Raw genomic sequence first — 11,509 nt, 5'->3', positions numbered from 1 at the left:
TATAGCTGGAGTATCTTTCGCAAGGGCCTCGCGTTTCTTGGATCGGACGAATCACCAAGCAACGGGGGCACTGCGATACATTAGTGCTGACTGCGGAACACCATTGGCCTGATGCAACAATCGGTTGCGTGGCCAACGAGCTAAAACTTTTTTGCCTCGTTTCATATGAGCAGACGGCCATTTTCAAGGGGTCAAAAAATAGAGTTCCTTCGAGTTGCTCCTAGAAACATTTGTCTGGTCATAAAGGCTAGCTGTATAGACACGTCTCTATGCGCGATACAACATGCGGTACTTTCAAAAAGCGGAGGGAAATTCCACATTGCCGTCCGCCAATCTCGGCATATATCGCCATCACGTCCTTTGCGTTCGAGTTGACCAATATGTTGTTAGTTTTTTTTTAATCCGCTTCTATACCACGTTCTTTTTTTGCGTTTTCGTTTCGGATCTTGCTATTTCCCGCTATTAGTAATACTAGCAGTCGCTCCTCTAGTAAGCACCAGTCTCGTCTTTACGCCTGGTTTAGCTTCATCTGGCTCTATTCGCATCCCGTCTGGATGAAATGACGTTAACGTGCCACGCCGACTTACTATGTTAACAATAGATACTGAGACTAATAACAGCAACGACAAGCGTATTGACCGTTCACTGTTTGCCAAATAATCGTCGTAATCAGGGCGCGTACCATCATTTAGCGAATATCGCTAGCAGCAACATGACAGATGCGCCGGGGGGTCGATCCGGCTTTCACCGCTAACATGGAAACAAATTGCAATAACATCGACAAGCAAAGCACTACCGACAGATTTCGTTCGAGCCAACAGCGACAACTCAGCGAAGAAGCGATTTGATGCTTTGAAGGTAGTCGATCAAAAAACTCAACGGGGTCACTGATTCTCAGTGAATTTTCCTCCCATCCTGCTATTTATTCACTGTTACTATACTTACGCCAGGGGGCCGACCTGCTAACTCCAGTGGCCGAAATTCTTCAGGGACCCAGTTCCGATTGGCCCTCTCAATCTCTGTTAAATACCAGTGAAGCGTACGACATTCACGGTTACAGTGTTGCTTGGGAAGTGGCTGCTTCTGTCGCTGCTGGCGATGTTCGTGAAGCAGAAAAAGAACTCAGACAGGCCATGGGGTTGAGAGGACCAGGGGTTCGGGGGACGAGCGACGAGGTGAATCGAAGGGGTTCATGCATTGAGATTGTATTAGTACTATTATAGAAGCTTAGTTCGACACTTTTAAGTTAACTAAAGGTTGTTGAGGATAATATTGAATCAGAATTGAGGAGGGTTCAATAACCGTAACAGGCAAATATACGAACCAGCAATGCAGCAACGAGTAATGATATGAATGCGTTACACATTGTTCTTACATAATGTCCTCAAGGACAATATATGGCCTAAATGAATAAGTTGTTTACGCAATCCGCGAGTGTGGCTTAGCTATTCGAAGGCTTTCATTGGAAAAAAACGAACGTCAATTAAGTCTGGAATTTCGCGTACTTGACGCGTTATGTAATTATGTTCTATTGAATACGCAATTCCATGATGACAAACACCAGACCCGGTATTACCTTTACGATACGAAAATCATCCATCCTGCCATCGATATTATAATACCGGGATACCCAGCTGCATATACTTTTATGTATATTTTCTCAGTCTTTATCTACCATATATACCCGAGCTTGGACGTTCCGATACGCAAACCAAGTGATTAATCAGTGTTGACTTAAATAGGGCATTCTGTACATATCGACGGAACATCGTGCCTATAAGCAAGCACATCTTTCTCAACGCGTATCGCACTTACTTATGCCTTTTTATACGATCTCGTACGAAATACCATGCAATGGCAGCTAACGCGAAGGGGTACGAGTTATAATGTAAATTCGATATCTTTGATGCTCTGAGCACCCGTGTCTGCTTTGACACACAGCGCTTAGGCATCGATTGATAGCACCAGCCAGAAGAGCAGCGGCTGCTCCGGAAGCAGGTTTTGCTTCAAAACGGAACGTGGCGTTCCTCTCTGCAGTGTTGCTGACGCTCTGCCGATCACTACCTTCTCGGGAACCTCACGTACCTCGTGAGGCGTTCTATCATGAGCTCGCTGCGATCTTTCCATTCAACAAAGATGATCGTTTGGAGGTATTAACAATCGCTTGACTGCAGCCGTTTCCTCACAACCGCAAGACGCTTTATCTACGTACGAAGGCGGGAACACTGATGAGGATAAAATATACGTTTGTTTAGGTGCTTGGCTGACGCTCACATTCTGTGTCGATTCATCGGCATCCTTCGGTGTTTTATGTTTCGTCAATCCCATAACTGCGATTGAAGACGAACCGCTGGAAATCTTCCGGCCAGCAGTTACCCATTGACGATTTACTGGTTCATTCACTTAGTATCGACGTGGCTACAGGAGAAGCGATCTCACAAAGAGGCTGTGCTTGGTTTGGCAGAGGCAATGTAAACAGTCAGCCCTGATACCTGACTGGATCCGCTGTTGAATACGCCTGCTCTGGTGTGGGAATTTATTGCCAATAATTTGCAAAAAAAGGGAAAGGTTAGACGGTTATGGGTTTCGACAGCAGCTCTTATATAGACGAGAGCGCACCATTCTTAGGACGATGCGGGCCAGATCGACGGGTGGTTTACCGTATTTTTGGGCAACTCAACCAATTTCTAATCGTTTCGGCCGGTTAGATAGACCTCTTTACCCATCATCTGTCCGTTTATCTGATTACTGTATGTACGTAAATATTTCCCTATAAAGTTTGGCAGTTGATCTTGCATTTAAAACCTTACGTATTTTTTTTTTTGCCGAGCTTTAACAGCTGTAGTTCGCTCGCCTAATGACGCTTCTAAAATAAAAACAAATAAATGCGTACAAGCGTTTGTGCCACGCGCATTTTCGTTCGTTGCCGGAGGCGTATTGAAATTTTTATCACTTCATTTTTCAACAGATGACAACGTGTGACCTAGGTCTGCATGCTTAGTAATCACGTTACGAGCGTTACCTACAATGTTACGAACTCGATAGTCCGCCTTCTGTGTAGATAAAAGTGAAAACCTACAAACACTATATGATCGTAAATAAATAATGGCGACGACAATGCGCTGACGGTATGCTGCATAAGCTGAAAATTACCAAGGTAAAATTGTTTCTTCTGTTCAGCAATACGAATGAATGTACGTTCCCTGAATTTGTGTGTTTGCTTTAATAATCCGTTCGACATGTTTTTATCTGTTGTAAAATGTCTGAATAGGTATAAGGTGCGCACTTTAAGGTAACTGAAAGCTAGGCACCTTTATTTTTTTGAATGTTTGGATCTCCTTGTTCGTGACTCAGTAATAAAGTACGCTCGGCCTCTCACCATAATAGTGTATGGATTTCATTCATTCGATTTAGCTTCGTATCGGGAGACGATCAAGCGAAGTACCTTGTGCGACGGTACCGTCGAAGAAGGCGGATCAATGTCAGACGGAAGTCTCAATAAACAAACCAATGTTTGTGCGCGCCAATTGCGTACGTTATAGCTGCTCAGTTTCACAACGATAACTGTTACAAGTTTCTGTGCTTTCTTTCGTAGGTAAAGAAAGTATTTGTTTTTATATCATCACTCTGTGTTCTGTTAATTTGTTTCTAGCAGTATAAAAACAGCGGGTATAGCTAGCTATGTCACATCGCTGCCTAAAGGCACTCTTGCTATTCGAGGTGTATTCGTGATCTATTACGAAGGACATGATTGTAATCGCGTCTCGTTCAGTCTTAAAAAAATTTCTGATAAACAATGCTAAGAAATAAGACTATAAGGGGAAAAAAATACATATATAAGTGATATAGTTATGTAACGCCACGTTCAAAGTTAGAAAGCTATTTTTTTTCTAGCGCAACTTTGTCTAACGGGAGCGCTTAGCAGCTAGTCTAATGATCACCTGAAAGCTATCGATTCTATTGTGTTGTTAAAACAGTAGTACTTGCGAAATTTCCTTTTGGTTCGAAGGCACCATTAATTCATTTTTTTATTGTTTCACAAATCGAAAATTGGTCTATTACATTTTGTGTTGATTTGTGGTCATACCTACCATTTTTGATTTACTATTGGCAGTGCATAGACTGTTCTTTTGTCATGGTTTTTCATGGCATCTTGCTGACTGGCGGCAGTGAGCGTAGATTTTTTAAGTGAATTGGCAGTTATCAATGATAGGGTGACCTGACACCTGTACTAGTTACCTTTTATCGACTGCACAATTTAATGTCCATCAAGCTGATCTTAGCATTCAAGAGATGCAGATGTTGTCACAGATAGCCATGATATATTTCCTTTTCATTATCGGTTTTCACTATCGCTTTGTCGTTGTTAATGTTATATAAGATCATCTTTTGATCATAACTACGTTATCATTTAACTAACCGATTCCAGCTCAGGAGGATCCAATGTTGATCTACGCCCAGTTTCATAGCAGGAAAAATGGGCGAAAATGTTGTATCGTTCTTGAAGTTTTTATGCTAACACATACACATACAAAAAGTCGTATTGTAAATAATCGCTTCATGTCGCTTCACCTAACGTTCAACAGGTGTGAACATTTCGGCAGATTAAAGACATCTTTGTGGTTGTCACAGTTAAACTAGATGCCCGCAAGCGCCTACTGGCGCTAGTTCCGAGAATGCCACAGAATACCTTTATTTGCTGTTATATTGTAGCTGGTAGTACAGTCACGCACCGTAAATTCGATACCCTACTACGGTCTCTATTGAGACACGTGTTAAATTTGGCCATTTCGTACCTCTCTGGTGCTTTCGTACCTACAGCTCGTCTCTAGCCAAGTCGCGACTATAATCGGTTGACGCCATTACTTTATAGTTACTAACACAGTTAAAATGGAATATAATAATAAAATAAACAAGTTATTATTGGTAAAATAAGCTGCGTACTAAAACCGTAGGGTATCAGACAGAGCATTAGCAAGGCTCCTAGGATAGAACGACGTAAGTCAAATGTAATTTGAAGAATGATACTACTTTAATTTATCTTTAACATTGACATTCTTAATATGGGTGCGCTAGCCTCACACTGAAGTCAGTCTTTTTGCAATGGGTTATTTTTAGTGGTAGCGAAACTATACTGCATAAGGGCGAGTGGGGATAGACGCTTAAAGACTCTCGGCTCTGCATTGAGCCTGGGTGCCCAATCGATAATGAACAACGATAAACAGTGTATGTTAACTGTGCTAACTTAGTACGATGGATGTCACACTTCTTAGCGGAAAACGTACAACAATAAATCCTGTTATAAACAAATAATAAATCAATTTTCCTTACCTCAAGACGGATCTGTCTGATTATATAGTACTGTAGCCCAATGTAGGATTTTTTTAATAGGCTTCATAACAATACCTCGTGTCTGTATACCAAAAATTAACGGATTAATTTTGTCACACCATGTGGTAAGGTTTCAGCCAATATACATTACGTATCAACATTATCTAAGTTATAAAAATCGCGGTTTCAGCAATGATGTGATTGATTATTGAGAAACTGACCCATTGTCATATAGAAGGTGTAAAAATCTGAAATACTATTTTAACATGCGACTTAAATTAAGATGTTTACTAATCTCTCTACGTTTTCACATAGGGTATCTATCTTCGTTATTCGAAATAAACGCGATAAACCAGGACATGTAAAAACGAACAACGTGGAAGTTAAACACAAGTGTTTCTACAAAAAAAAAAAAAAGAGAAACCTCACAACACGCCTGGTTTTGTCGTTTTATCGTTTTGTCGATAACTTCCACGAATAACCCTTGTCTCATCTAAATTGCCTATACTTGTATATTCAACTGCAACAAGTACCGGATTCCGGGCATTGTGGATAGAAATATAAGCAAATGCCGCTTAAATTATTTGAAATAATTTCGATACAACTTAAAGATGGCGGGGGATATTCATATAGTTAAATGCCGAATCTGGTTATCGGCAACTAATGCGTATGTTGCACATTTTTTCAAATAATGAATCACATTATAAAGTGAAGACAATAGCAAAATTATAGTTTGAAAAGGAACTGTTTTTTTTTTTTTGTTCTACTTACGATGTCTGATTTTAGGGTTGTTCGAAGTCATTCTGGATAACTCTTCTGTCCTTCGGCCAGCACAAATGAGTTTCGATGTATCACCAGTCAATTTTAGGAACGATTACTAGGTTGTCCTTACGTCGAGTACTCCGCTTGGGCACTCATAGAGCGAGACACTCCACTACACAGACGAGTCACAAAATAACAATTGGGTAGAGCCTAAGCACAAGGCTGCAAATATAACAGGTGGGTGACGTATGCAGACAACTTGTGTAGATTTTTGCGACACCGCGACGCCGGCAAACAGTCCGACCCAAACGCCCAGCTTCTTGTGAAGAATTCCCAACAATAGATCTAGCGATTGTGGGCTGGATGCAGCAATATCCCACCGTGGTTGGTCAGTCGGTACCAGCCCAGATTTGTATTTGCCAACGCCACTTCGAATCAGAGGCAAAGATTTCTCTCTGGCTTACCACCTCTCTCTAGATCGCTGCTCACTTTTATATCTGAGTTGTATCCAACAATCAAAATCTTTTGGCATTCAGTCGTCAACCTTAAGCCGCAACCGGGCTGTGCATGACTAACTGTTGGCTTGAAGCGTTGAAAACGAATTTAATGAGTTGGGCAAAGGGAGACGAAGTAATCTGTCTTTCTTCGTTGGTTCGATAGGCACACACCGGCTATCCCCTCACGGCTGTCACCTCAACCCTTGTTTGCGCACTCTTCTAACAGTTGATCGAGCGATGATTGCAGGCAAACTCAACTTGCCCGGATCTTTCGCTATCTTCAGCCGCGGTCTTACTGCAACTTCCTCGAACTTGGCGCTGGCTGGTATAGCCACGTTCGTTTGCTCTATTCTTTAATGCTAAAAACTTCGCTACCCACCGCAGCTAGACAACGGTCCAGCGAGAGCCTCAATACCTTCTTCTTGTGCCACTGCTGCTCCTACTGCCCATCGGAATCGAGAGTCTGCCAATCTGACGTTGCTGTGCGTTGTCCTACCAATCCGGAGTTCTGCTCCTGCTATCGCTTTTGCTGCAGCTATCCGGCGACTTCTGTTTCAGCTGTTTGCTACAGCTGCTATTCTACAACTTCGGTGCTTCGATACCTCAGCTGGTGGTGTCTGAGGCGTGTTGCTTTCCTGCCGGTCGACGACGGCGCTTGTTCCACTAAAATCCGACGGCTAAGACGACGACAACGTGGTTAACGGCAAGCGGACGACCCGCTTCGGAAAAACGCGCCAGCGATTCTGTTGCTGTTACTGCTACGGCCGTGGCTACACTCCCGGAGCTGGCAGTGGTCGCACAACCGGCGGCTTTGACGCCAGTGGCAAAGCAAGACGAAGCGAAGTAACGTGAAGTAATGAATGTAATGCAAGCAATGCAACGTAAACGTTCACTGACGACGTTATTGGAGAAGCTGAAAGTTCGATGGCAAGGGTCTGCCACCATCAGCAGCAGCGCGCAACGGCAAGATGCTGCTGGTACTGCTTCATGCGTACGTGGCTAACGATAGTTTTACAGGGATTGAGAAAAGGAGGTTACGGCATTAACGACGGCTGCGCAGGAAGCCGTAGGTAGTCGCGAAGTGCTGCCACACCGTTAGAAATCATGACAGTGATACGAAAAAACGGACACCGAGGCTGCGAGAAATTCTTACTAGCCAACTGAAAATCAGCTTGTCTCACACGTGTAAAACACTGCCAAGGCTAGGCAAAATTGTGCATAAAAGTAAGGCAATGCGCCAGGAATAGAAGAGTATAGAGCTTGGTAACATACGACGGCAGTAGAAGGTGGAGATTAAAAAATTAGTTAACTCAGGCTGTTGGTGAGGATGGCGACGGTGGGTCACCTTGGTTGTGGTTCGAATTTTCTCAGAGTAACAGGTCTGATCCTTAGCAAGTTACGATCTTATAAAGGGTGCTCTTTGGCTCATTTAAATTTTACTATCGAAGGCTGTCAGCCATCGTAACTAGGGTTATGCGTCCTCAGCCACTTTGCGGTCAAAAAAAATGGCTCAAAGTATGGGACACTAAAAAAATTAGTATGTCCCACATTACTATAAATAGAGCACAGTCCGAGTTCTATAATCAAAATATAATATTTGAGGCTTTAGAAAAGGCTATGTAGCCCTAATCATGTCGACCAATACGTCATACAATCTGGGAGACGAGGTGTAGCCGATAAAATTAGACTAAGCTCGAGGCGGAGCGAATCTGAGAAATATCGAGCGTCTCGCCAACTAGCGTCATGAAGTGGGCGAAGCTTGATTGTTTTCACTAGGTTCTTTTCTTCTCTCAGTACCTATTCAGGAACTAGCATGCATTCATACATTGAAGTATATGGCGGATTAGCACTCGTAAATCACTGAGTACATTGCTAATGTGTACTGTCTTAAATTTAAAGCGCGAAGTTCAAATGCCTTTAATGCAGGAAATAAAATAGATCTTTAGAATTGACAAGGTCCTCTAATATACCAGCCTCAATTTCGGATGTCAGTCTTGGTTTATCTCGATGACCAAAGTAGGTTGCCAACGTTTCTGATTTTGAAATGGCGTAACGGATTTGCGAAATTTGAAATCTAAAGAAGGGTTGAAACGTTGGGGTTTGACAAACCAATTGAAGGTTGTCATTTACAGATTTGTTGTGACGCTGTGGTCATGTGATTTTTTTGATGTGCGAAATGCGATATTTGGAGTACCTATCAAAGTTAGCAATAAAGAAAGTTACCCCCACGCACAAACTGCATAAGTTGAGATAGTGATGACGACCTTTTTTCTTTGATAGTATATCGATTAAACTAATTTCTTTAGACCTGACACAAGATTTGTGATGACGCGTCGTTGTGTTCTGAAACCCGCAGATTTGTCTTCGAGGTCTGAGCTCATCATATTAGGCTATGTAATATACGTTTCGTTTCCTAATTTACCTTGATGATATTCTTCAACTGTAAATCCACTGACCTCGTCTCTATTTCTGTCTACTTTTGCCCTCTTTCGGTGCAGATACAATGTAGGCTTAAAACCTATGACCTTATACACCATGTCCGGTTCAAATAAAAGTGATTCGATTCTATAACATCTTACAACGGATCTTACTGATGTTTATTAGAACCTGTGTACTGGGTAGTTGAGTAAATGGAAAAACTACAATTAAATTAACGATAAAAATCCTATACAATGTAACTAAATCTAGAAAGTACTACCAGAATGAAATCAGGAGATCTGCTAACTTCCCTTACGCAGGTCCCTAGACTTCTGGGTATTTTTAACTCGAAGATTTAAGCGTTAACGATTTTTTACAAACGGTTTTTCCTCATGTGGCGTTACTTCAAGTTCTGCCTTGTTGAGTTGGATAAGCATCAACTAAAGTGCCTCATTCTTGTCTCATCCGGGAAAGATTTTCCGCAAAGAAAATGCATTGTTAGATATTCCTATTTTAATATCAATACATTCTATCCATCTTTCTTGTTTTAACATTCGTAGAGCGTCTTTAAATCTGATTAGCTTGTCACTATGAAGGTGAATGCCAAGGTGATTTTTCATGTATATAGAGCAATTATGTATGTATATATAACAGAAGAATATGGATGCTTTTACCATCGAAACAAGACGATGAGAGCTAATGCTCATATAAGCTTTTATCGAAAATGCTTTTAATGCGTCTAATAGTGCTGATCATAACAATAACTTGACTGGCCTTAGCGCTCCTCAATGACGTCAGCGTTTTGATATATAAAAAAAAGAAGTTGTTGGCGTTTTAAAAAAACACAAAAAATAGTTTTTAAGTAATAATTTTTTTTTTTTTTTAGTGCACGTGGTGATCGTCGTTCACATAAAGAAAGACAGTAGAAGTAAATTCTAACCGAATTTCAAAAGGGAATCTTCAAGCGCTGATTGGTCAACAAGGTTGAAAAGTTTTCAGGCCACACACGTACCATCTGAAAAAATGACACCCTCGGGTTCGAATCAGTTTGGAGAGGAGATGGATAAATGAACGCTCGCTTGGTGGAGTCAAATTAATAATCCCTATTGCCTCCAACTAACACGGAAAAGGCCTACCATTTATTCCTGAGATACCCAGGCTTGAACCGCACTTTGAGCTGGAATCAAAAACACTTGCGAAGCGTTTCCCGCGTTCGCGAAGCGCAACAAACAACTTCCCCTTTAGCGTGTATGTTACTTTGTTTTTACAAAGGATATATGTTCTTTGGTAATGCAGAGATTTTGATTACGAGCGTATTTCAATTTTATATCGAAGCCACTATTTGAATTGATGCTAAATGCCTATTTTGTAAGAATTAAGCATAATGCTTATTCTTACTGAGCTTTTTTCTTGGTACGCGTCTAAACTGGTGACGTAAATTATATCAAAATGGCTCAGAGACAACTGTACAATGCTTAGCTAATCGCTGAAGAAGCCATTCATTATAATTATTATTTGAATCAGTCTTGAAATTCTAACGCTTAGCGGCCCGTAGACAGTAGTCGGCCTCTATCTTTTAAGCGCATCCGCTTGCACTTAAGAAGCAGGCTTCGATTCTAACAGAAGAGGGCCGAGTTTAGGGAAAAAAGAAAGGGTAGCCCAAAAATCATAATTCGAGCATTTTGTAGAATTGAGTGTATTTTAGGTACGTCTAAAAGAGACTAAGCAATATACTTGTTTTTTCATTCGTACCTTCTACAAATCTGCGAGTGAATCCTTATCCCAGGGCAGGGCAAGGCAAAGGTTGCTTAATGCTTAAAAAAACTTGGTCTTATATAATTATACAGTGCATATATACCCCTGTGATAAGATACCGTCGGCAAACGGATCTAAAGGTCGAAGGTGGTCGTTGAGCTACATGTGATATCAAACAAATTTCGTGACAGCAAATGGTATCACAAGAATCCGGCTTACGTAAATAACTTCAAGTTGTCGAACGTGTCACAGACGAGGTATACAAACGTCAGTCATTTTATAATCGCGCGTACTTTTGAAATTGGGTCTATCCGAGGTTCTATCGTGAGAGATTTACACCATTTGAAAGTCTAACAAATTGAAAAAATACAGCGTGATAACATCAATTTGTTCATTCTTGTTATAGAAGTTAACTTTGAATAATGAGCTCATCTACTCCTAATAGAAACGTCTAGTCTACTTTCAATATATAGCAGCAGAGTGTTATCATCAAACAGAGATTTATGTCTACTTTTATGCGGCATTTATTGGAAGTGCCAGGTTCTTCATTGCAAGGTTACAGGTGAAGTTGTGAAGAGAAATCTATTAAGAATAATTTATTAGGCGAATTAAGAATAATTAATTATTTAGCGAACCGTTTACATAACGAGCAATCTCTATCGAAAAAACAAGGCTAAGGGTTCAAAAAGAAATTGATATATTTCTAGTATGGTAATGTGAACTAGTGCATATTGTACCCGCCCACT

The 11,509-nt window shown here is 41.1% G+C and overlaps 1 protein-coding gene across 1 annotated transcript in view; it reads right to left on the bottom strand.

Moving 5' to 3' along the window:
* LOC111267360 (acyl-coenzyme A diphosphatase NUDT19) overlaps positions 1–7,385 on the bottom strand; it is a 23,568-nt gene extending 16,183 nt beyond the window's left edge. The window contains exon 1 of the mRNA XM_022845566.2: positions 6,103–7,385. Coding sequence (XP_022701301.1) covers positions 6,103–6,133 — 31 coding nt within the window. The 5' untranslated portion in view covers positions 6,134–7,385. The remainder of the gene's footprint in view (positions 1–6,102) is intronic.
* Positions 7,386–11,509: the final 4,124 nt, after the last annotated feature.

This window comes from Varroa jacobsoni, unplaced genomic scaffold (genome assembly GCF_002532875.2).
Source record: "Varroa jacobsoni isolate VJ856 unplaced genomic scaffold, vjacob_1.0 scaffold_1175, whole genome shotgun sequence".
NCBI classification, from domain to species: domain Eukaryota; kingdom Metazoa; phylum Arthropoda; class Arachnida; order Mesostigmata; family Varroidae; genus Varroa; species Varroa jacobsoni.
The sequence above is the reverse complement of the archived record's forward strand: the minus strand, read 5'-3'. Positions and strand labels throughout refer to the sequence as shown.